The 24,294-nt window shown below is 52.2% G+C and overlaps 1 protein-coding gene across 1 annotated transcript in view; it reads left to right on the top strand.

Moving 5' to 3' along the window:
- The first annotated feature begins 8,960 nt into the window (after positions 1 to 8,960).
- Positions 8,961 to 24,294, top strand: part of LOC116794024 (H(+)/Cl(-) exchange transporter 5-like) — a 29,003-nt gene continuing 13,669 nt past the window's right edge. Inside the window, 3 exon segments of the mRNA XM_032702339.1 lie at positions 8,961 to 9,557; positions 12,773 to 12,922; positions 22,327 to 22,478. Of these exon segments, the coding sequence (XP_032558230.1) occupies positions 9,518 to 9,557; positions 12,773 to 12,922; positions 22,327 to 22,478 (342 nt within the window). The 5' untranslated portion in view covers positions 8,961 to 9,517.

The raw sequence follows: 24,294 nt of genomic DNA, 5'->3' as shown, positions 1-24,294 counted from the left end.
GTGATGGGGGGTCGGTAACAGGGAGTCAGTGATAGGGGATCAGTGATTGGGGTGCCAGTGATGGAGGTGCCAGTGATGGAGGTGTCAGTGATGGGAGTGTCAGTGATGGGGGTGTCAGTGATGGGGGTGTCAGTGATGGGGGTGTCAGTGATGGGGCAGCAGTGATGGGGGGTGTCAGTGATGGGGGTGTCAGTGATGGGGGTGTCAGTGATGGGGGTGTCAGTGATGGGGGTGTCAGTGATGGGGCAGCAGTGATGGGGGGTGTCAGTGATGGGGGTGTCAGTGATGGGGGTGTCAGTGATGGGGGGTCAGTGACGGGGGTCTGTGATAGGTGTCTACAAGGAGAGAGGTTGAACAGCTGGGGGGAACAGTGATGAGAGTTCTGAGTTTGGGTGCGAACCACGGGAGAAAGGCGATAGGGCAGCGTGGAGGTGCCAGGACCCTCTGCCCCCGCTCTCCTTGACCCCCCCTCCCTTTCATAACTTGGCGGTACCGCTTTAAGAGCGCGGTGCCCACACTCAAGATGGCGCCGGCACAGCGCACCCGCGGCCACAGTGCGCCTGCGCCATAGGCCCTGCCCAGGGGCGGGGTGAAAGGAGCACGTGACCCAACGGCGCTCCGCCCCTTCCGCCCGTCCCGCCGGAGGAGCCGCCGGAGGGGCCGCGGGGGCGCCGGGCCCGGGACGGGCCGGGCGGGGACAGCGGGCACAGGTGAGGGCACAGGGCAGCGCCGGGGGCCGGGGCGGGGCTGGGTCGGGCGGACAGAGCGGGCACGGAGCTGCGGGGCCGGGGGGAGCCCGGCGTAACGGTGCGGCCTCTCCCCCCGTCCCCCCCGCGGGTCCCGGTGGGGAGGGACGCGGCCGCCGCCGCAGCGGGAGCTTTGGCTAAAGGTGGTTTTGGGAGCCGAGAGGAGTCACCGATTTGGAGAGTTGTGGGTCCCCCGCGTCGGGCAGGGAGGTGGGTGTGACAGGAGTCAGTGAGTTCCAGGAGGGAGAGAACTCCCCCAGTGGCAGAGGAGGAGGGTTAGGTGGGATAATGGGATGGAATTCCTGCCTGGGAGGGTAGTGGGACACTGGCACAGGTTTCCCAGAGAAGCTGTGGCTGCCCCTGGATCCCTGGAAGTGTTCAAGGCCGGGTTGGATGGGGCTTGGAGCAACCTGGTCTAGTGGAAGGTGCCCCTGCCCACAGGGTGGGACTGGATGGGTTTTAAGGTCCCTTCCCACCCAAACCATTCCATGGTTCTGTGTGCAGTGTCTAAAGTGTTCCCAGCCCCTCTTCCCTGGGTTCAGGGCTGACCCTAATCCCACAGCTCAGCCTGGGAAAGGTCCTGTGTCCTGGCTATGCTTCCCTGCCTGAGTCACTGTTTCTCTTCCAGCAGCTCCAGGAAGTGACAGAGAGGAGGCAGGAGCAGCTGAGCCTTGGGAGAAGGTACCGATGGCACTTGTTGGATGGGTAAATGATCCTCTGGAATCACCACTGAGCTCTCCTTGGGGGAACTCCAGTGCTGGGAGTGGAAAATGGGATCAGGCAGTGTGTGAGAATAGGATTCCCTCCTGTCTACCCCTGCTGCAGCACGTGGGGGCAGAGCTGGTGTCCCCCTGGGTCTGTTTGGGTGCTCAAGCAAAGCTCCCATCTGAAGGAGCCTCCAGGAATAGATGGTGTGAGAAACAGTGCAGCTGCAGCTTGGGAATCCTGTGACACAGTGAGTGTTCCCAGCCTCTGGTTCTGTGACTTTTGGCTTGCCCAAGCTTTAAACCCTTCCTTAACCTTGGAGGTTGTTCCTCAGGTTTGTGCAGGCAGAATGAAATGAATGATTTAGCTTTTTACATCTGTGGGGAGCAGGTGTTTGTGGAAGGCACAACTGGGGAATGTTCCAGGCTTGGGGGTTTGTGGAGCAGGACTGGAAGCACCAGCACCTGGGAGGCTGCAGGGATGTGGCTGGCAAACACTGCTGCTCCTCTGACTCGTTTTGTTTCCAGAAGGACTGGAAAACAGGACTGTTTTTGGTTTCAAATGCTGCATGAATGGTGCTTGTGTAGAAGAGAGAATTGTTTTTAATTCTTTCAGATGTAGCAGCCAAATCATCTCATGACTGTGCTGAGCTGCCCCCTTGGAAATGGCCCCCACCCTCTGCAGGGGGCAGGGAATGGTCCCTGGTGTGTGTCCTTACACTTGGCTGCACCAAAATACCTTTTGGGGCTTGGATTTGGTTCGCCCAGGATTTTGTGGCGTTGTCACTGACAGTTGTTCTCCAGGAGCTGAAGTGGTTTGGGAGCAGCTCCCACCCAAAAGTGGGTTGTTTGCTGGAGCTGTGTTGTGCCTGCACCTTCTACCCCTCCCTTACTCTGCACACCTTGGAAACAGCAGCAAACCTCTTTTGCAGCTCACCATCCTCAGCTGTCAGAATGTTCAGAAGTAGGAAAATCACCGTGGGTCCTAAAATTCCAAAGCTCATTCCTCTGCCATGTTTGTAGGAGGTTCTTGGGGAAACTGTGCTACACAAAGGTGCTTTTCCTTTCCCGTGCCCTTCTCTGTACAGCTGTGCTTCTGCTTCCTACTGCCAGGTGCTCTTGGCAACTCCTTTGCCTTTCAGGATTGGGAAGGGTCTGATTTCAATCTAAACACATCCCTTCAGCCTTTCTCCAGCATTATTTGTTCGATCCCACTTGGCCTGGATTGTTTTTTATTTAAAAAAAAAAACAAAACAACCAAGAAGTCATGAAGCTGGTAAGAAATGGGTCTGTAACAGGAATATTTCAGGAAATATTTGTCAGGGATGCAGGATTCCTTTGGCTCCAGCTGCCTTGGCAGGGCAGAGGCTGGTGGTGCAATGGCCACGTTGCCACCTGCAATTAGAGGATAATGAGCTGCTCAGCACAAACAACTGGTTTAATGGGAGGGGTCATGGGACAAGCTCTGGGGTCAGCAGCTGTCAGCATGTGAGCTGGGGAGGGGTTCAGCAGAGGGGCTCCAAAAATTGGGGAGACCTCGCTGCAGGAGCACCAAGGCTTGTGCTGCTGCCCCTGGGTGTCGTGGGGGGGTTCTCAGTGCAGAGTGATGCACACAAAGCCTCTTTTTTCACCTGGGAATAGCATTTTCAGGGATAGATCTGTGGGGTGTTGGTGGCACCTGCCCTGCAGACTGAGGTGCTGCCTGCAGCCCCTCGGCTCTCAAGGCTCACCTGCTTCTTCTCCTTTGCCTTGCATCCACCTTCACCCCCTCCTCCTTCCCCAGATCCCATATTATTTCTTTCCCTCTGCCCCAGTCCTTTATTTTCTTCTTCCATCCTCGTTGTGGAAGGTGGCACCAGCTGTGTCTCCAGCTGGATGTGGTCACCAGTGAGGGAAGGCAAACCCGTCCCGCAAAATTCCTCACCTGGAGCATGTTCAGGTAGGGGTAGAGTTCATCCATGTAGTATCCCAAGTTATTTGGGTGTTCTGGGAGTCTTGACAGGGCAGCTGGAGCCCCAGGCTGCACAGCCAGGGGAGGGCTGGCACTGCCTGACCTTGCCATGGTCTGGTCATGGACTCATCCAGCAGGTTTGTCCAGCTCCGAGTGCCCGAGTGCAGAGCCGACAGCATGGGGTTGAGTAGCTCTGTGCACCTTGCATCACACCTTTAATTATTCCCTCTGGGATAACAGCTCACTCCTGGTTGTGCAGCACAGCTTCACGTGCAGGTGTTTCTGAGGGACTGTGAGCCCTGGTCCTGTCACTGGGTTAAGGGTCCAAACCCCAAAGCCTCGTCACAGGTCTGGGTACAAGGGTGGTGCCCATCAGTGTGGCACAGTTTCCTGTCTGCAGAGATCAGAGAATCATGGAATAGTTTGGGTTGGAGGGATCTTAAAGCCCATCCAGTCCCACCCTCTGCCATGGGCAGGGACACCTTCCACTAGCCCAGGTTGCTCCAAGCCCCGTCCAACCTGGCTTGAACAATTCCAGGGATGGGGCAGCCACAGCTTCTCTGGGCAACCTGTGCCAGGGCCTCCTCACCCTCACAGGGAGCAACTCCTTCCCAATATCCCATCTATCCCTGCCCTCTGGCAGTGTGGAGCCATTATTCCTTGTTCTCTGTGGATGAATATGTTTTATTTGGAACAAGGGATGCTACAGGTGTTCCTGGAGTTCAGGGAGAGGAGTGAGCCCAGCTGAGTGCTTTGGTCCGACACAGCAACCGGGGGCGTTTTGGGCTGGGAGATTTCCATCATGTCCCTCTTTTCCTTCTTAGTAGTTCTTTTGCCTCTTCATGGCTTTTCCTGCAGAACATTTGGATGCTGCAGTGTCCCAGTTTGTACTGTTGCCGGGTGGAAGGTGAGGTTGGAATGTGTGTCCTGCTTTGGGAGGAGGCTGGAACCGTCTGTGGAAATTCAATGAGCCCCGGGAGCGGCTTCAATGCTGGGAGTCCCCCCATGGTGTGTGTGCCAGCCTGTTCTGCCTCAATGCCTCAGGGTTCAGAGCCTCTGGGCTGTGATCCAGCACTTCCTAAAGGCTGGCTTTATTCCTCCCTTCTTCAGGAACTTCAGTCTGTTTTTTAAACCATCTACAAGGAAGGAGAGTGTATAGTTCAAATCGAGGAGGTGCTTGTGAGCAGGATGGAACCCATTGCTTTGACAGAAATGCATTAAATCTCCATGTGCTGAGCAGCTAGGACAGATTTGGTGGAGAGGGAGGGGTTGGAAAGGTACCTGGTGTGCTCAGCCCTAGCTCTGTGCCAGCTGTAATTCCCACTGCAGTTGGCAACAGCTCCGGGTTGTTCCTGCTCCCCAGGAGCCCAGCAGCAGTCCTGACCTGGGCTCTGGCTCTCCTCCCCTAAGCCATCCCCTCACCACAGGGAGGCTTTCCCAGGCTGTTCTCTCCCAGGATTTTGTGCAAGTTGAGTGCTTTATGTTCTCTTTGTGCTTGAAAATCCCATTAAATCTGTTGTAGCCCATATTTCAGTATGTTAGGTATTTTCTACCTTGTGGAGCAAGAGACTGAGCTGCATCTCCCCCAGAATGAGTCTTAACCCCAATTCCACGTGGTGCTGTTTGGATTTCGGGGTGTTCTGAGAAATGTCTCCTAAAAACAACACCAAAATGAAGGTGTTCTGCTTGAAGAGTTCCAGTGCTGGGTGTTCACAAAGTGTGGAGTGACAGCTTTCCAGCTGAGACTTGATGCAAGCATGACACTAAACTGGACTATTGACCATAATTGGAAATATCTGTTGAAGTCTTGCTTTTGTAGCCATGACAGTCCTTAAAAAAATAAAGGGAAAAAGGAAAGGAAAACGGGAAAAAGATGTGGTGTTTGAGGTGAGATGATATTTTTTTTAGTGGTTATGTGGCTTCTTTTTTTTTTTTGTCTGAGAGATTTGGGCATCAGCTTTCTCTGTTAGATCTGTAACTGCAAATTATTGTTCTTTTTGAATTCCAGGAAAATAATTAAAGGCAGCAGATATGGGAAGAATGGGATGAGTGTAGGTCATGTAATCTGAAGGTGCAGATCCTCTGTGTTGGTGTTGCTCAGGTTGTGGTGGATGGACAGTGTGTGACTGCCAGGAGGGACATTTGTAACCTCGAAGCTGGAAATGGGTTTACAAAATACTACACAATGAAGTTACAAACAAGTAACTCACTTATTTGGGAAACAGAAAATGATCTTATTTGTTGCCCAGAGAAACTGTGGCTGCTCCGTCCCTGGAAGTGTCCAAGGCCAGGTTGGATGGGGCTTGGGTCTGGTAGAAGGTGTCCCTGCCTGTGGCAGGGGGGTGGAATGAGGTGGTCTTTAAGGTCCCTCTCCATCCAAACCAGTCTGGGATTTTAGGGTTCTAGGTGTTAAGATCTTCTCATCTTGCATCCAAGCCATTTTCCAGTTGTTTTTGTGGTGGATGTGCCAGGGCTGGTTTCACAGGCTGCTGGGAGCTGCCACGTGTTGCGCTGTCCTGGACTGAGTCTGCGGGTCGTGGGGCTGGACCCTCTGCACCCTTTCACAGGGAGAGGATGGAGAGAGGTCCTGAAGCCTCTTGAGTGCCTTCACTGCCATCTGGGAGTCCCTGACTCCACTTCTCCTCAGCGTGGACTTTGGCTGTGGCTCCTTGGTGTGGGCTGTGTGATGTGGAAATTCATCCAAGGAGCAGCCTATCCCCGTAACAAAAAGAGGGCCTGTAGGGGATGTCCTGATGCCCAGAGCTCTCCTAGGGAAGGAGCTGGCCAAGAGGACAGCTGTGGTTGTGATCCAGTTTAAGAGGAGACATTTTGGCAGGAGGTGGCTTTGGAGCCTCTATCCAAGACTCTGATGTTTTTGGGATGAAAGCGGTGCCGGATCAGTTCCTGATGCTCCGCGATGGAAACCACATGTGTTTATTCTGGCTGTTTCCCTCTGGGTCATGTGTTAGTCACACTCTTCCTGTGTGCTGGGAGGGCTGAATGATGGGAAGGGTTTGCTAACCCCAGGATGGCTGTGGATACCTGGGAGTCACAGCAGCCACACAGCTATGCTGGAAAAACAAGGCTCTCTGGTGATCCTCCTGCAGTCAGTGATGTCACCATCCTGGATTCCCAAAGAGGCTGGGAATGGCAGAGAAGCTGTTGTGTTGCAGTCTGGAAATTGCTGTAAGTAACTGAACTTAGTCTGGAAAATACAGCTTAAAATCCAGTAGCAACCTCCCCTCAACAGATCACAAGCTACCTGTAAATTTGGTCTTGGGCATTTTTGTGCCGGGCTGCTTTTTGTCAAAATATTAAACTGAAAAGCTGAAAGTGGTTGTGAAGAACCTCCTGGGAAGAGGTGTCTGAGCTGACATTGTGCTTTTTAACTGAGAATTAAAATGGAAATGGCAGAAAGTTTAGAAGGAAAAAAATGAGGTTTCCTGGAGAAAGCAACGGATGGAGCAGATAACTGAGGCAGTGACTAGGAAAAGATGTTCCTAATCATGAGTTGTGATGTACAGGTGCTTCCAGCTCAGCTGCCTTTGTGCTTAACAACGTTTCTTTTGGCTTTTGGAGGACTGATGCTGGTTTTGAACAGGGCTGGCAGTGCCTTTGGTCACAGCTGTGCCCTCACTATGCATCGCCTCGGTCCACACGTGCTGGAGTGATGGCTGGAGCCTGGAAGTGCCTGTCATGCTTTTGGGATGGGTGTGTTTGCTGTTTGCCTTCCCTTGGGTGTTCCAGTGTCCTGGGCTGAGAGGCAGAAGCTCTGGGGAGTGATGGATTATTCCAGAAGAGGTGATACTGGTGTGGCTGTAAGGCTGTGGTGTCAGTGCACTCCAGGATAGCAGCGAATCCCAGAAAGTGCTGTATCAGCCCCATGTGCAGAAGTGCCAGGAAAACCCAAAATGTCACAGGGTTCGTGCTCTGCTTTCTGCCATGACCCAGACTCGTGACAGCGCCTGTTACCTTGCTGGGAGGATGTCAGGGCAAAGCACTCCAGGGACCTGTGTGAGTACGTGTCAGAGAACAACAAAAGAGCCCCAAACAAGCCCTAAAACAATCCAAGTCTTTGTGTTCGGCTTGTGTTGGTAGAATTCCCAGTTTCTCACAAACCTCCTATTGTTCAGGCCAGTGTGGCCGGACAGCTCTGGCCCAAGGCAGCAGCATTCCCAGGGGGTGTTTGTCTTTGCTGGAGCAGCTGCTGAGGGCAAAAGGCTGCCTGGAGTGGTGGAGTCCCACTGGCCAGGTCAGCCTTCTGCCAGGGCCAGCACGACCTGAGAGGGACAGGATTCTGCTCCTGCACTAGTATGGGGCTGGGGTAGCCCCAGAGCCCCCCTTGGCCACTCCAGGAAGGGAGCAGTCATAGAATCCTGGAATGATTTGGGTTAGAAGAGACCTTGATGACCATCTACTGCTATCAGTTGCTCCAAGCCCCATCCAACCTGGCCTTGGACACTTCCACCCTTCTACAACTTCTCTGGGCAGGGAACTCACCACCTTCACAGGGAAGAATTTCTGCCCAGTATTCCACCTAACCCTGCCCCCCGTCAGCGTGAAGCCATTCCACGTTGTCCTGTTGTTCCAGCCCTTGTAAATTTGGTGTAGTTTCCCATCCACAGAAGCAGAGGCTGGCTGTAGTCGCTTCAGACAGCACAGGGAATTGGAGCAGGGAATGACTTGGAAAAACAGCCTTTTCTTGCCTGCGGCGAGTCAGCGGCTTTGCTGTCACAGCGTGGGGAGAGAGGGCTGGTCCCTCCCTGGGGGATCGATTTGGCAGCACGACTGTGCACGAGGCTTCTCCTTAAAAATCTTCCTGCACAGGGTTCCAGGTCTCGAGGGCTGGAATTCAGCAAAATCCAAACCAGCTCACTTAGTTTAGCTGCAGATGGAGTTTGCCCCTTATTTGCTTCAGGAGGGAGATGTGGGGGTTTTTAATGGCCCGTGAGCCTCTGGAGGGGTGATGTTGCCCAGAGAACTTGTGGTGAGGGAACCCCACAAACCCCAACCCCCCGTTGCCCAGAGAGCTTGCTAGACCAGCAGGCTGGTCTAGTGGAAGGTGTCCCTGCCCGTGGTAGGAAGGTGGAATTGGAGGAGTTTTCAGGTCCCTTCCAACCCAAACAGTTCCAGGACTCTGTGAAAGCCTGGCTCTGCTGGCTCCCAGCCAGGCACCACGAGTGTTGACATAACACTCGTGTTGACATAACACTCATGTTGACATAACAACTAAACAGCTACATTTTTCTCTCCTCTCCTTTGTTTTTTTTTTTTTTCCAGTTACAGTTGGTTTATTCTGTGAGGTTTATTTATTTATTTATTTATTTATTCTTATTATCTGGTACTTGCCGGAAGGGACTGTCCAAGAGCCACGTGGGGCTGGGAAGGAGAGGGAGCCCTGAGCTGTCAAAGCATGGCTTAGATTTGCTGATCTTTAAAAAAAAAACCCCACTGTCTTGTGATCCAGGTTTTGCTTTTCCAGAGGAAACAGCCACTAGGTGGTAAGCTGGCTCCTTCCCACAACGAGAGTGACTCTGGAGGTGGCTGGTTGGGATTGTTACCCGCTCGTGGTGTTGTTCGGCTTCGATGTCCCTGTGGTGCAGGTGGAGCTGGGGTCAAGCCTCCCCTCCGACAGGGACGGGGAAAATGCTACAGGAGCTTTTTCCACGCTCTGACTGGGAAAACCTTGAACCTGTGTGCTGGAAGGGCTGCTCCGAGTGTGGCAGTGCCGGAGCTCTCCGGGGCTACACCTCAGCACTCCCACTCCCCTGCTGCCCTGGTGGCACTGGGACGGGTGCTGTTGGGTGACACTGGAGCACAAAACAAGGAGAAAATCTTGGAATGTCTGTTTTTGTTTTTTTTTGATTGGAAATCATGGTGAGGGCTGAGCATCCCAGCCGAACTGGGGCTGGCAGCAGGATGGCAGCGGAGCTCCAGCTTCCTGGCTGCCGGCACTGTCATCTGAGTCACTTCCAGGCGTCGTGGGGACCCTGTCGGGTTCTGCTTCGTTGCTTCCCTTTTTCTTGACTGCCATGGGGAGCACCAGGACGGAGTAGAAAGCTGGAGGAGGTGGATGGGGGCAGCTGGAGGAGGTGGATGGGGGCAGCTGGAGGAGGATGGCGTCACACCGGCGTTGGGGACACCGGGAGCCTTGGGGTACGTACGTTTGCTGGGGGGGGGAGAGTTCTGGCAGTGCTGTAGCCCGTGGAAAGAGGCAGCACTGATGAGGACTGGTGATAAATTAACAAATAGATAAGCATAAGAATGGTCTTTTTTTTTTTTTTTTCTTTTTAAATTTTATGTTTTGTGCATGTGGTTTAGCCTGGGAAAGCAGCGCTCGCCCGTAGAGGGAGCGTTTTGGTAAGAAAAAAATGACTTAAACCTGACACTGCATCGGGGCTGGGGGGAGAACTGGGCATGGAATTATCCTCCTTGTGTCCTCTTTCTGCTGCCAGGTGTTCCCTGGGCTCTGCTGCAGCTGGAAGGTGCTGTGTTTGCTGCCTCAGTTTTGGTTTTTAAAGCTGTAAATGAGAACAAACTTGGGGAGGAACTGGGAGAAGCAGGAGGTGCTGGTGCTCCGGTTTCTGCTCCTCGAGCAGGGGTCCGGCTGCCTGTGCAACCTGGGCAGGAATTGATGCTTCTTGTGGAAAGCAAATGGGTTTAGGTGATATACTGGGGAGAAACTCTTCCCTGTGAGGGTGGGGAGGCCCTGGCACAGGTTGCCCAGGGAAGCTGTGGCTGCCCCATCCCTGGAAGTGTCCAAGGCCAGGTTGGACGGGGCTTGGAGCAACCTGGGCTATAGTGGAAGGTGTCCCTGCCCATGGCAGGGGGTGGAAATGGATAATCTTTAAATGTCCCTTCCAGCCCAAACCATTCCATGACTCTAGAAAGACAGACATATTTTAACCCCTCTTCCCATGTATTTACACACACAAAGTGTCTTATTGGAAAATCCCTGTAAAACTGTGTTACACTGCAGATGAGCCCCATAACACATAAGCACAGAGTTTCCTTAGTTCTCTGCCAGGATGAACAGGCCCTCCCTGACTCCTGGGCTGGCAGTTGGACTCACTGTGTTCCCTGGAAGCAACTCACTGGAGGAGCACCACAGCACTTTAATGACATTTAATTTGCTTTATTGTTAGCTGATGAATATTAACTTTGAACTCCTGGCTTTCTCCTGCCCTTGGCTCTCTATGCCACGCTGTCTGTGTGCTCTCAGGGAGCTCATATGCCTTCCTGAGCACCCAGCTCCCCTGGGCTCCCTCTTTCCTGGGGTATTCTGCACCAATTTAATGAGAAAACAGGGCTTAAAAGTTTAGGAACATCATGTTCCACACTGAAGAGCCCAATGCGTCACTCTGTGCAGCTCCAAGGCTTTTTTTTTTGTGTGCTGTCGTGGCTTTTTCTGTGTAATAGGAAGTGTTTTCTGCAGAGTGTGTAATTCAGCTCGTTGGGAAGTGCTGGCTGGCGTTTTCCCTTCCTGAGGCTGAGCCACATATTTGGTTCCTCTCTAATTCTCTGAAAAAATATCAGTGTTTGCAAGAGCAAAGCACACGTGGCCAGCAGTGTGCCCAGGTGGGTAAGAAGGCCAGTGGCAACTTGGCCTGGACCAAGAATAGTGTGGCCAGCAGGACCAGGGCAGTGATTGTCCCCCTGTGCTGGGCACTGCTGAGGCCACACCTTGAATTCTGGGGTCAGTTTTGGACCCCTCACAACAGGAGAGACACTGAGGGGCTGGAGTGTGTGCAGGGAAGGGAATGGAGCTGGGGAAGGGGCTGGAGCAGCAGGAGCAGCTGAGGGAGCTGGGGGGGCTCAGCCTGGAGAAAAGGAGGCTCAGGGGGGACCTTCTGGCTCTGCAACTCCCTGACAGGAGGGGGGAGCCGGGGGGGTTGGGCTCTGCTCCCAGGGAACAAGGGACAGGAGGAGAGGGAACGGCCTCAAGCTGTGCCAGGGGAGGGCCAGGTTGGACATCAGGAGGAATTTCTTCCTGGAAAAAGTGGTCAAGCATTGGAAGGGGCTGCCCAGGGAGGTGGTGGAGTCCCCATCCCTGGAGGTGTCCAAGGAACGACTGGACGTGGCACTCAGAGCTCTGGGCTGGGTGGTCACAGGTTGGACTTGATGATCCTGGAGACCTTCTGCAACCTCCATGATTCTATGAGTCTGTCTTCTCATGGAGATGCAAAGATTCCCACTTCCAGGTGGCAAGAGCTATTTTTGAGGCTCAGACATGATTTTTTTCCCCCAGTTTAGGTTATTTATTTATTTAGTTTATTATGTTTTCAGAGCTTGTGTGTTTGTAGTTTCCTTGCTGTTCTGGAGAAGAGGAAGAGACAGAACAGGTCTAGTGTTATGATCTGACGTGGGTGGCTCCTTGAGATGGCTGGGGTTGAAAAAAAAATCATTGCAAACCTGTTGAGAGCACGTGTGGAGGTTATTTAATAAATACATGGGTGCATGGCACTTGCCTTGGCTAACCCTTGACCTTGGTCATTTTGGCTCTGTTGGGTCACGATAGGCAGACAGAAACTCATTCACAGCCTGTGGGAGGTACAAAGGAGAAAAAAGAAATATGTTGAGAGGCTTTTTAGACCAAGAACTTTGAAATATTGCTGTGGCTGCCCCATCCCTCGAAGTGTTCCAGGCCAGGTTGGACAGAGTTTGGAGCAACCTGGGCTAGTGGAAGGTGTCCCTGCCCATGGCAGGGGGTGGGATGAGATGAACTTTAAGGTCCCTTCCAACCAAGCCATTCTGTGATTGTATAATAGAATTGATTTTCTGTAGAGAAAAGCATGTCCTGAGGTCTTTGGGCTGCTCGTGTGTTCGGGATCGTGGTCGGATCACTGGGAGCCATGGCAGAGGTGACACGGGATGGCACAGCTGAGATGGGGCTGTTTCTCATTTTTGGGGTGATTTGCAGATTGTTGTCTCACAGCCTTGGTAAAGCCTCACTCGTGGCTGACATTTCCTTATCCAGCATCCAGTTTGAGCCCTTTTCCAACAGTGGACTGATGGATGTAGGATCCCTGTTAGGGAGAATCTCTGTGGGCTTGGTTGCTAAACTTGTTCTTTTAAGAACTCAGGCACCCCATTGCTGCCATGTTTATGGCTCCCCAGTTGGGTTCAGATGCCATACTGGGACCTGCAGTTTGTTTCTGGCATATGGCAGTATGAAATCTAGTGCAAGAACATTGTAAAGCTCTTCCAGAACTGTGGAATTCTAGGCTGAAATTCAGGTGGCAGCACTGCACCCACCCTTCCCATGGGAAGGGCAGTGCAGCTTCTGGGTCTTCAGGGTCAAGTGTGAGTCCAGTTGGCTTAGAAAATGAGGTTCCATGCTTGTGCTCTAAAAATCTCCCCTTTGCTCCCAGGTTTGGAAGCTCTGGCCATGGATCAGAAAGGCTATCGACGGGGGAGCTTCCAGAGCAGCACCAGTGATGAGGATATGCTGGAAATAGCCGGAGCATCTGTGGACTTATCCATGGCAGATGATGACCCACCACTCGACAGGGAGATGGGAGGTAACACCCATGAGCTTTCCCCTGTTTTTCCTGATGGCTTTTGGTAGGATTTCATGCTAATGTTTTCTGTGTGGATCCTGCTGGCCTCTGCCCAGGATGGGTCTGATGTTTCCTGGCACCGAGGTGAAGAGTTTGCAGGATTCTGTGCTGGATTGCATCCCTCTCTGTGTGGTTCCTGTGCTGTGAGATGTAGCATATTCTCTCCCACTGCTTTGCTTCCCAGACTTCTGGATAGTCCTTTCTGGAGTTTTCCAAAATAGCAGCTGTCGGGAAGAGCTGGTGGTGCCAGGAGGGAGGGATGTGAGTGCCATGGGAAGGGATGGCAGCGCTGAGCAATTGCAGAGACTCTCCCCTCCCCTCTGCTCCCTTCCCTTCTTTTCTTCTTTATCTGTAGTTTTAAAGGTTTCCCCTTGTGGAGAGAATCTCACACTGTGACAGCAGAGAAGGGTTTATTGGCTTCCCCTGCCAACCTCAGCTGTCCAGAGGGTCTGTTCCTCCTCCAAGAGTCTGAGCTGTGACATTAATGGAGGAGGGATGAATCTGCATGGGTCTGCTGAGCTTTGGCACTGGACAAGCAAGACCTGCCTGTTTGTATCCTCTGTGAATTATCACAAGTTACTGTAAAAGCAGAAATACTTCATTTGGGGCTCTGTGCCTTCCCATAAACCTTCTTGTCCTCTTCTTCCCCCACCCCTGTTACTGTAGGGCAGAAATTCAAAAGAAATCCCTCTGATTTGCTTCCCAGCTGTGTGCTCTGCCTCTGGAAGGGAAGACAGGCTTCCTGCAAATGTCACCTACCAGGAGCCCAAACTGCCAGCTTTTCCACAGGGAGTCTTGTGAGGGCCATGTGATCCTTGCCCACTTGGCTTGGGCAGAGGAAGGATCACTGTGTGTGGGTAGTGGCTGCATCAGCTCTGACAGAGAAACATCTGTGTGTGGTTCAAAACCCTCTGTCACTGTGCAGAGGGATTTATGGGCATGATTTACCTCCCAAATGGGTTCTTCCCGGGGTTCCATCCATGCAGAGGAGGGTGGTGTCAGCTCTCTGGGGTGAAACCTGGGCTCGGGTTTGATGTTTAGAGAGAAGGAGCTGAATCCTTTAATTTCTTGTCAGGAGATTGTTATTCCATGGAGCTTAGAAGTGGTAGTGGGTGACTTGAGCTGGGTTTTGCTGTTGGCTGGGAACAGCACTTGGTTGTTCCTCTCTTTGTTTAACAGGCTTCTCCCATCTCCTCTGAGGACGTTTGAAGGCCTGTGGCTACTTCTATAAAAAAAACAGGGCTCTGCCCCACTGGAACCTGTGGCTTGAAGTGATGGTGGTGGCAGAACCTCAGAGGGCTGAGAATCACAGAATCCTTTGGGTTGGAAAAGCCCTCTAAGACCATCAAGTCCAACCATCCCCCAGCACTGCCAAGGCCAGCACTGCCAAGGCCACCACTAGCCCATGTCCCCAAGTGCCACATCCACGTGGCAGTTAAATTCCTTCAGGGATGGTGACCCCACCACTGCTCTGGGCAGCCTATGCCAGGGTTGGACAACTCTTTCCATGAAGAAACTTTCCATCATATCCAACCCTGGCACAACCTGAGGCCAAATACCTGAGGAGTGGTTCCCCTGGATGATGTTCTCTGTGTTGACAGGATGCTCAAGGCCATGGGAGAGGTGACACAGAAGTAAAAGAGGAAATGTAAAAGGGGAAAGAGCTCCTTGCCCAGATACCAGTTTCGGTTCACCCTGTGACTTTCCCCTGCTGACTTCAGGAGAAGTCAGCTGGCAAATGTTTGGGTGCCAGGTGTGAAACCTGAAGCTGTGGGGGCACAGGTTGGACTGGAGCTGGGGAGGTTCTCCCTGCAAACCTCTGCCTGGTGTGGTGTTGGATGGGGACCAGGTAGTGATGCCTTTGGGAACCAGAACCCAGCCTGCCTTAGCCCCTTCTCCAGTGCTGTCAAACTCTCCTGTAAGGGTGGTGGCTTTTCAAATTGAAAGAGCACCCAAAACTGGAGCTTCCAGCTCCTGCCAGGTGCCCAGAAGAGGAAGTGTCACCTCCTGCCTGATGGATTCTGTAAACCTGGAATGTGTGTGGCAGCTGGAGCTCCTCAGAGCTTTCCTTAGGGGGCCTTGACTGGTGAGTGACAGTGGCAGGGCTCTGCTGGGGACCACCAGCCTTGCTGCTGCTGAAATGTAGATATTCCAAGTGCTTCAGGCCTGTTTCAGTCAAACTGCTCTAAACCCAACTGCAGTGGCTTCTCATGCCTGTTTGTGTTACTGAAACCTCACCATGAGTAAGTAATATGTTCTCTCCCTCTTATCTCCTCTGGTCTGGACTTCAGCATTTTATCAGTAAAATGTAACAGATAAGACTTTCCTTGATTATCATGGGGTTTTTTTTCCATGCTGTTAAGTCGTGCTTGGGAGTCAAACTTGGCTTTTTAATCAAATCCCCTGATACTTTTATAGTTTCCCTTGCAGTCTTGGCACTGAGGTAATGGTGTTACAGCAGGAAATGAGGGAATCTTAGCAGTGCTTTCTCGAAGTTGTTGTCAGAGCTGGAATTTACATCTTGGCCAAAGGGTTCATGGCATGGGACAGCCTTTTTAAGGATGCAGAATCCTAGAATCATTAAATTGTTTGGGTTGGAAAGGGACCTTTGAAGGTCATCTGGTCATTTGGCTTCCCAGTTGTTGTTTCATCTTACTGGTATCACCTTCCTGTTTCACAGTAAAGGTGCCCAGAGCTACATGTGATGTCCAAGGTGCATTTGTGCAGCAGCAAATCTCTGCTGCTTCTTGGCTTGAGGAATTAAAAAAAAAGAGCTGTTTTCTGGTTGCCTCCCCTCAGTTATTGAGCAATGACTTGCTGAGTGTTGTCGCAGACACTTGAAGTCAAACGTGCTGACCTAGAGCAGGAGGGTTTGCAGTTCTTTTGCTCCTCCTCTAAACCTTGTTTTTTGGCAGTGATTTTCTCCTGCTCCCTTGTATCCCGGCTGTGAGTCTCTAAAGTCAGCCCAAGACATGCTGGTTACCCAAAACACTTCCCAAAGTGTAGTCACCACTTCTCCAGACATCTTAGAAATACATGGAATAGTCCAGGACAAGCAGAACTGAGTGGGATTCCAGGGTTGCCTTTCTCCTGTTTTGAAAACAGAGGGATTTATTCATCATCCTGTGTCTTTGTCCTGTTGCTTTTCTGTGAGAAAGTTTCCCTGTTACTCCCCAACAGCTTAATTTGCTTTAGATCTTGTAAAGAAAGTTCTGTCCAAAGCTTCATAGGTACCTAAAACAGGGTCGGTTGGATTCTATCTGCAGTCCTGTTGATTGTTGGGTTTTTTTGGATGAAATATAAGATTTATGAGGCCTGATTCCTTTAGCCAAATCTGCTGGAAAAGCTGCCTTGCCAAGAAACCTCTCCTAGATGAGGGGGTTGCTTCTGCCAACCTTGTTATGAGGGCAAGTCGTACGGATTCCTAGATAGCCCTTTCCAAGACTGTTTGAATGCCAGTGGTTTCCCCTGAATAGGTTAAAGGATGTGGTGGGTGTTTAAGTGAGGTGGCAATGCTGGTTTGTCTTGTGTTTTATTTCAGTGGCCCTTTCCCCACTCAAGCAGTGGGGAGGCAGCACCAGCTCGGGAGGAATAAGATGTAATGCTTGGGAGTCATGGAAGCCTCTGGACGGGCTTTAAATTGTAGGAGCAAAGGACTGTGTTTCTCTTTCTTTCAGAGGAAGACTTAAACGTGTTTCAGTGGTGGAAGGTCTCCTTTTCTCTGTAGGATTGAATGTTTTTTTCTCTTTGAGCTCTAAAGGCAAGAACTGACGCAGGTAATGAAAGGGGGAGGGTTTGAACTGAGAGAGGGGAGATTTAGGTTAGATCTAAGAAATTCTCCCCTGCGAGGGTGGGGAGGCCCTGGCACAGGTTGCCCAGAGAAGCTGTGGCTACCCCTGGATGCCTGGAAGTGTCCAAGGCCAGGTTGGACAGGGCTTGAAGCAACCTGGGCTAGTGGAAGGTGTCCCTGCCCATGGCAGGGGGTTGGAACTGGATGGGCTTCAAGATCCCTTCCTTCCCAAACCATTCCGTGACTCCACGATCAGAGATCTGAATGCACAGTTTACCCTCACTGATTCCTGGTGCTTATGAACACAAACAGGATTTAGCAGCGAGTTATTCTCCATCTTAAATTAAAAATTTAATTAAAACTTGAAGTGGGAACCTCGGGCTGGCACATCTTCCCCGGCTTTTTTGTCACCTGCCTTCCTCAGACAGAGCCCCAGAGCAGTTAATCAGTGAGACCAAAGTCAGCATGTGGAGGGCGTAGGGTTTCAGTCTCGCAGGCAATGTCTGAATGACAAGTTATCACCAGCAAATTGGAGCTGGAGGAACTTAATCACCAGTCCCTTCGAGCTCTTGTGTACATTGAATGGCAAGATAAAGGTGCTCGTGGGGCCAGGAGGTTGGGAGAGTGTGCTGAGAGGACAAAAGGACAATCCAGTGGCTGCCTGCTGGAAAGACAGTGAGCAAAGAGCAGTTGTTGGGAGCTATTCAGTGAGGAAATTGTGAGCTGGGTGGGAAAAGAAAGGAGTCTGTGTGTCAGTAACATCGGTGACACCTTGGTCAGGAGACTGTTGATAAATGTGTGTTTCCTTTGCTGCATCCTGACTTGGTGCAGAGCTTTGGAAACGGGGTGCAGAGCAGGTTATGTCCCAGGCTGGTGTGCCAGGAGCATCCCTGGTGGGAGGTGGGGAGCAGGGTGCTCGTGTCTGGGGTGTCCCTCCATGCACAGGCTGGTAAGGTGGTTAAGGGTCGGGTTTGGTGGATCTTTGGGGTTGGACTGTTGGGGTGAAGGGGAATCAATGTGTGGGTCGGGGCAATCCCAAGCACAAATCCAGGCTGGGTGGAGAATGGATGGAGAACAGCCCTGAGGAGAGGGATTTGGGGGTGTTGGTGAATGAGAAACTCCACATACCCTGGCTGTGTGCTCTGTATCCAGAAACCAGTGGCCTGGGCTGATCCCACAGTGTGGGCAGCAGGGCATGGGGGAGATTCTTCCCCTCTGCCCCCTCAGGTGAGACCCCACCTGCAGAGCTGCCTCCAGCTCTGGGGAACAACATCAGAAGGATGTGGAGCTGCTGGAGGAGTCCAGAGGAACCCACAGAGATGCTCCAAGGGCTGGAGCCCCTCTGCTCTGGAGCCAGGCTGGGAGAGCTGGGGGTGTTCACCTGGAGAAGAGAAGGCTCCAGGGAGAGCTGAGAGCCCCTTGCAGGGCCTAAAGGGGCTCCAGGAGAGCTGGGGAGGGACTGGGGACAAGGGATGGAGGGACAGGACAAGGGGGAATGGCTTCAAACTGGCACAGGTTGCCCAGAGAAACTGTGGCTGCCTCATCCCTGGAAGTGTTCAAGACCAGGGTGGACAGGGCTTGGAGCAACCTGGTCTTGTGGAAAGTGTCACTGCTGTGGCAGGGAGTGAAATGGGAAGAGCTTTAAGGTCCCTTCCACCCCAGACCCTCTGTGACACTGATCACCCTGAGTGTGCACTTTGCCCTGCCTGATTCCTGGTGCTTATGAGCACAAACGGCATTTTCCAGTGAGTTTTCTCCAGCTCGAAGCCCTGGGCAGCCCCAGCCCTGCAGCTGCCAACCTGCAGCATGGCAGATGGGTTTTAGTCCCGGGGAATCCATTCTGCCAAAGAAACTGTCCCGAGTGCTGCCGGAGCGGCTCCGCTCGCCGCTTCGGGGTGCAGCCTCTGCTCTGGACCATCGGGATTCCCCATCCCGGGCCAGAGCTCGCTCCCTCTGTCCTTGCCTGCGAGCCTGACCCTCTCCCTGTGCCTCTCCAATCCTGTCCCTCCGTGGAGGTGCAAGGGCTGGCTCATGTGACGGTGCCGGTGACGACATGCCGGGTGCGGGGGGGGGGGGAACCCAGCGCCGCTGCGGGATCGGAGTCCGGAGGAAGAGGATGCAGCAAGTGCCGCTGTGAGCCCCAGGAACATCCCCTGACCCTCGGCCATGGCACAGGCAGACCCCCAGAGGTGTTCCCGAGGAGCGGCTGAGCCAGGGTGAGGAGACACTTGCAGGGAGGAAGAGGTGGCGTGAGCCAAGGGGAGCGTGTCCGTGTGTCCGTGTGTCCATCACGCTGTGGAGGCAGTGGGCAAACTGCTGGTAGTGGCCCTGGGGCTGGGGTGAAGGCAGTGGATCAGGGTGGGTGGGCAGTGGGATTTCTGTTGTGTAACAGTTGTGCACTGCCTGCAACCCCCTGGCTTTCCCCGGATTTGCTGGAGCAGGGAAGCTGTGGCAGGGATCTGCAGGTGCCATCGCTGTCCCCCTTGCTGCTGGCAGAACCATTCCTAACGCTGGGGCTTTGTGGGCAGAGTCTGTAAGTTTAACAAGCCCTGTCTGGTCTTCCTGAGCCAGAGTCTGAAGTAGAGGATTAATTAACCTGTTCTGGGGAGGTGATCAAAACACCAAGAAATCTGTGTTTAGAGATGAGCTGTAACAGGGTCACTTTTCACTTGCTGTCTCTGACATTAATTCTGATTTACAGATCTGGACATTCCCAACAGGGGGACCTGTGCAATGGCAAAGCATCACTGAGCTCATTTTCCTCCTTTATTCCTATCTGGTTATTCTAGGATCCTTGATTTGCAACCAGCTAAGGCAGGAAATATGATCTTGATAAATATTTATGGCTGTCAGCCATTTTATCATTCTGCATTACTCCTGAAAAAAATATAAGGATGTTTCCTCATTGTCTTCTGTCAAATGGACAGTTGTGGTGTAGGGCTGGAGACTGCGGGGTTCTGCTTTGGGAATGGAAATCCTGGTGCTGTAGGATGGGCAGGCTGGGCTGGGTGGGCTGGGGATCCTGGAGAGTGGGATCAGGCTCCAAGCTGCACCTGCCTGGTCTGGAGTGTGTGAGTCCCTTCTGCATGTGGGATCACATGGGCTGTGGATGTCATCACCCAGGCTGAGGATGGGATCGTGGATGGGATCACACTGGCTGTGCCTGAGGGATTGAGGGGGCCATCAGGGTGTTGCTGGGGGGTCCCATGACCCACAACCCCTCTGGCATTGCAGCTTTGTGCCCTCAGGGTCTGTTTTGTGGTGCTCTGTGGCAGCCCTGAGCTGGGAGAGCATTCCCAGGATAGCTTCAAGTCACTGGTCTGGGCAGTTTTTCTGGGACAGTGAGCACGGAGTGCCCCGATCTCAACTTCTTGTAGAAAATGCTTCTCAGGGTGTTCTGTTTGCTGGGTTTAACTCTCCTTTATTAATACTTTAATTTAGGACAGCTGTACCTTTAATCTTTAGGAAACAGTGCAGTGGATATGCCAAAAAAACAATGGAATAGGCAGTGAGAGCCTGCTGTCTGCAGCATGGAGATGGGAATGGTTGGGGTACTTTAGGAGAGTTGGTCATTCCTGCAGAAGCAAAAAGAACTCCTCAGACTGGGCTGCCTGGTTTGGGGATGGGTGTGCAGGGGAGTCACTCACCTGCTTTTCAAGGTGGATTTGGTGTTGTCTTTGGCATTGCTGGGCTTGGTGAACTCATCATTCCCCCCAGAGCCACCTCATCCCTGGGAATGTGGCCGTGGTAGTTCCTTGTCTGGGGGGCATGAAGGCCTGGATGGATTCTGGCTTCCCACAATGCTCTCACCGGCCGTCAGTAACCACCCCTCCATCCCCAAATCCATATTCCAGCTTTCCCAGAGCACAAGGATATTAAATATATGCTGTAGTGTGAGGTGGGGGGCCCTGGAACTGGGAATTGGATGTGGATGACTGTGGTGAAAAGGTCTGGTGTCCCAGGTGGGCACTGGGATGTTGTGTGTCCCCATGGAGCTGGGTCAGAGCCTGCTGAGCTCAGTTCTGCCACGGGCACAGTCTCCATGTCCTTTGGTGGTCTTGGCTGGGAGGAGCTGCAGCTCTGGGCTGCAGGTGGGACTCTCTGAGCTGCAGGTGACTGGGAGGAGGCCTTGGCTTGTCCCCTGTACCAGATCCCTGCTCCAGGCAGCTCCCATTGCCTTGGAGGCCGTGGGCAGCACTACCCAGGCGGGCAGGAGGAGCTCCAGGTACCTCAGCGCTCCACGGCCTCCCACCTGGCTGGCTGTTGTTATCTGGGGGATTTATTCAGGGAGGGTCTGGTCCATCAGATTTATAGAAGAGCGCTTGGAATTTCCAGTGGGGATATTTGAACAGGGAAGCCTTGATGCCAGTTTGGGTATTTCCAAGCTTTTTGCCTCAAAAATGTCATTAAAGCCAGGAATTCCTTGCGGCTCTTGCCAAACGTGCCCTGTTTGCTTCCCAGTGCAAGCTGGGGCTCATGGCCTGTGCTCTCACCATTGGGAAGAGCTCTGGAGAACTCCAGTTCACCTTCTTTTTGTCCCAGATGAAGCGAGGAGCCTTTTTAAGTGGGTTATTTTGTGGTGGTTGTCAGTTCTGTACATGACTCATCTTGTTTTCCTGTGCCTTTTTCCCTGTGAAGAGGCAGCTGTGCCAATCTGGGAGATGGGTTGGGAAGACATCACAGCTCTCTTTTCCCCTCCTGCTTTAGATGATGGGGCAGAGAGCAGCTGTTTGAATTCCTTGTTTTTTCCATCTGGAGACACCTTTGCCCTGGTGATAGCTGCAACTTAAATATGCTGAGTGAAATATCAACCATTATCCTTCTGCCTGGGAGTTTTAACCCTGCTCTTCCCCACCACTTCCCAGTTTTGATTGGATTTCGGCTTTTGCTCTTCTGTTTTTTCCCTCTGGATGACTGGAAACACTTAGTGTCTTACAGAACCATGATTTTGGGAGTGTACACCCACACTAACCATCGTTTTCTGTGGGCTGGAGCAGGTTAGGCAGGAGGTTGAGTGGTTTGGCTGAGTTCTCTCCACCAAGGGAGGCTGCAAGCCTCAGTTTGGTGTTTCCCAAGGGTATCCCACTTGAATCCCACTATTTCTGCTTTCCATGCCCCACTGGATGCTTTGCTTTCCCTGTTTCCCTGCTCCCATTCATGCCCTCCTGCCCACCATGACCAGATCCACCTGGGATTCCCTTCAGCTCTCCTGAGGGGTCTCAAATATTCCCTTTCTCCTCTCCCTCTCCCCTCTGCTTACTTCAAATGGCAAAATATCCTCATGGCAAGTCCTGGATTTAGGGAAAAGTCAACATCTAGTGATGATTCACTTTGGTTTTGAACAGTCATTTCCAGGAACAGCCCCATCTCCATGTGAGCTGCTGGAGCTGGGAAGGCTGTACCTGGCACAGATCACCTGGGAAGGTGTGCCTGGGGTATTTAGCTCGGGAACATCTCAGCAGCTCTTTGTTTCCACTGAAATCTGTGCTTTCCCCCCCTTAATTAGTGTTTTGGGGTTTTATAAAAAAGGAGGAAACTAAGAAATGCTCAATTTTCCCCGTTCCTCCCCCACCAGGCTTTTCCACATATAATGGAGGAGGGATGAATGGCAAAAGCACCATGATGGATTTCCTGGAGGAACCTCTTCCTGGAGTGGGCACCTATGAAGATTTTAACACTATAGACTGGGTGCGAGAGAAATCCAGGGACCGGGACAGGCACAGGGAGGTAAAAATTCCTACTCCCCTTCACTGGCACTGAGGGCAGGATAATTAACTTTGTTAATCTTAGTTCTGATTGCTGGGGTAGGGAGGCACTTCCTGGAGACACCTGGGATGAAGGAGAGAGCTTCACCTGGGAGGTGAGAGCTTCAGTTAGAGGAAAAGGAGCCTTAAATCCCCCATGTTGCAGTTTATCAGTTGCTACTTCTCTTCTGAAGATTTTTATTTATTTAAAATGTGGGTTTCAAATAGGCAAACCAGCCTGTTTTTCTGCTTTCACAATTGCAAAGGTGAAAGATGCTCTTTCTGTTGGAATTATTTTGTTTGAGAAGTGCAGTTCTTCCAGAATTCTTCCAGAATCCCTTTGCACCACTGTGCAATTAAAGGAATTTGCTCAGACAGCAAGGGGGACTTTGAATGAACTACCCATGTCTTCAGTCTGCTCCTGCCTTGCTGGCAGCACTCTTGGAGGGTGATGACTGAACTCAACTTGTCTATTTGTTTCCCAAAATATTCTTTGATTCTTTATTTTTTTCCCCTGGGCCTCACAAACAACTTGTGTCTTTGCTAACAGGACCCAAATAGAAGCACACACTCTGCTCTGGGTGGGAACAAATACAAGAAATACAGTATAATGCCCAAAAATTTGAGTGAGTGCAGACCCAGCCAAGGGGCTTTGTGTCCCTGCTGCCTCCTGCCCCCAAAACTGGTCCTGTTATTGGGTTAAGGGTCCAAACCCCAAAGCCTCGTCACAGGTCTGGGTACAAGGGTGGTGCCATCAGTGTGGCACAGTTTCCTGTCTGCAGAGATCAGAGAATCATGGAATGGTTTGGGTTGGAGGGACCTTAAAGATCATCCAGTTCCAACCCCCTGCCATGGGCAGGGACTCCTTCCACAAGACCAGGTTGCTCCAAGGCCTGTCCAAACCTGGCCTTGAACAATTCCAGGGATGGGGTAGCCACAGTTTCTCTGGGCAACCTGTACCAGGGCCTCCCCACCCTCACAGCCAGGAATATCCTTCCCAATATTGCACCTAACCCTGCCCTCTGGCAGTGGGAAGCCATTCCTCTTTGTCCTGTGACTCCAGGCCCTTGTCCAGAGTTCCTTTCCAGCTCTCTTGGAGCCCTGTTAGGCACTGGAAGGGACTCTAAGGTCTCCCGGGAGCCTTTTCTTCTCCAGACTGGACAACCCCAGCCTGTCTTCATAGGAGAGATCAAATCAGGTCAAGGCAGAAGTTAGGGCTGCCAAAGAGGTGTGGGGTTTGTTCAATGGAAAGAAATCTAAAGGAAGTAGTTTTGGCAGCCACCCCAAGCCCTCCTGGATTCCATCACAGGGATCAGTGTGGCATTTGGAAAAACCCAACAGATGCTCATCCAGGCAGAAAGGATTCTTACTGCGTTTATTCCTCATTTAGTGGCATTAGTTGTGTGCATCAATGTGCCTTTTTATCTGGGAATAATAGTGGTGAGCTGGAATGTTTCCCTTGGGAGAGGCAGCTGGGTACTTGGGGCACACAATGGCTGTTCTGTCCCCCTTTGTCCGCCTGTCAGGAGCAGTGGAGACTGACAGGTCAGCTCAGCCTGGGGCATCTGGATGGGGCTGAGTCTCAATTCCCAGTGCCACCATTGGCTGTTCCCAGCCTGGCCATTCCTCTGTGCTGGCATTAAACCTGTGACCCCCTTGTGTCCCTATCCTTGAGATCCTGGCACAGAGCAGCTGTGGCTGCCCCATCCCTGGAAGTGTCCAAGGCCAGTTGGATGGGGCTTGGAGCAACCTGGATAAGGAAGGTGTCCCTGCCCATAGCAGGGGGGTTGGAATGAATG

This window comes from Chiroxiphia lanceolata, chromosome 14 (assembly GCF_009829145.1).
Source record: "Chiroxiphia lanceolata isolate bChiLan1 chromosome 14, bChiLan1.pri, whole genome shotgun sequence".
Classification (NCBI taxonomy): domain Eukaryota; kingdom Metazoa; phylum Chordata; class Aves; order Passeriformes; family Pipridae; genus Chiroxiphia; species Chiroxiphia lanceolata.
This window is presented reverse-complemented; position numbering and strand designations above follow the sequence as displayed.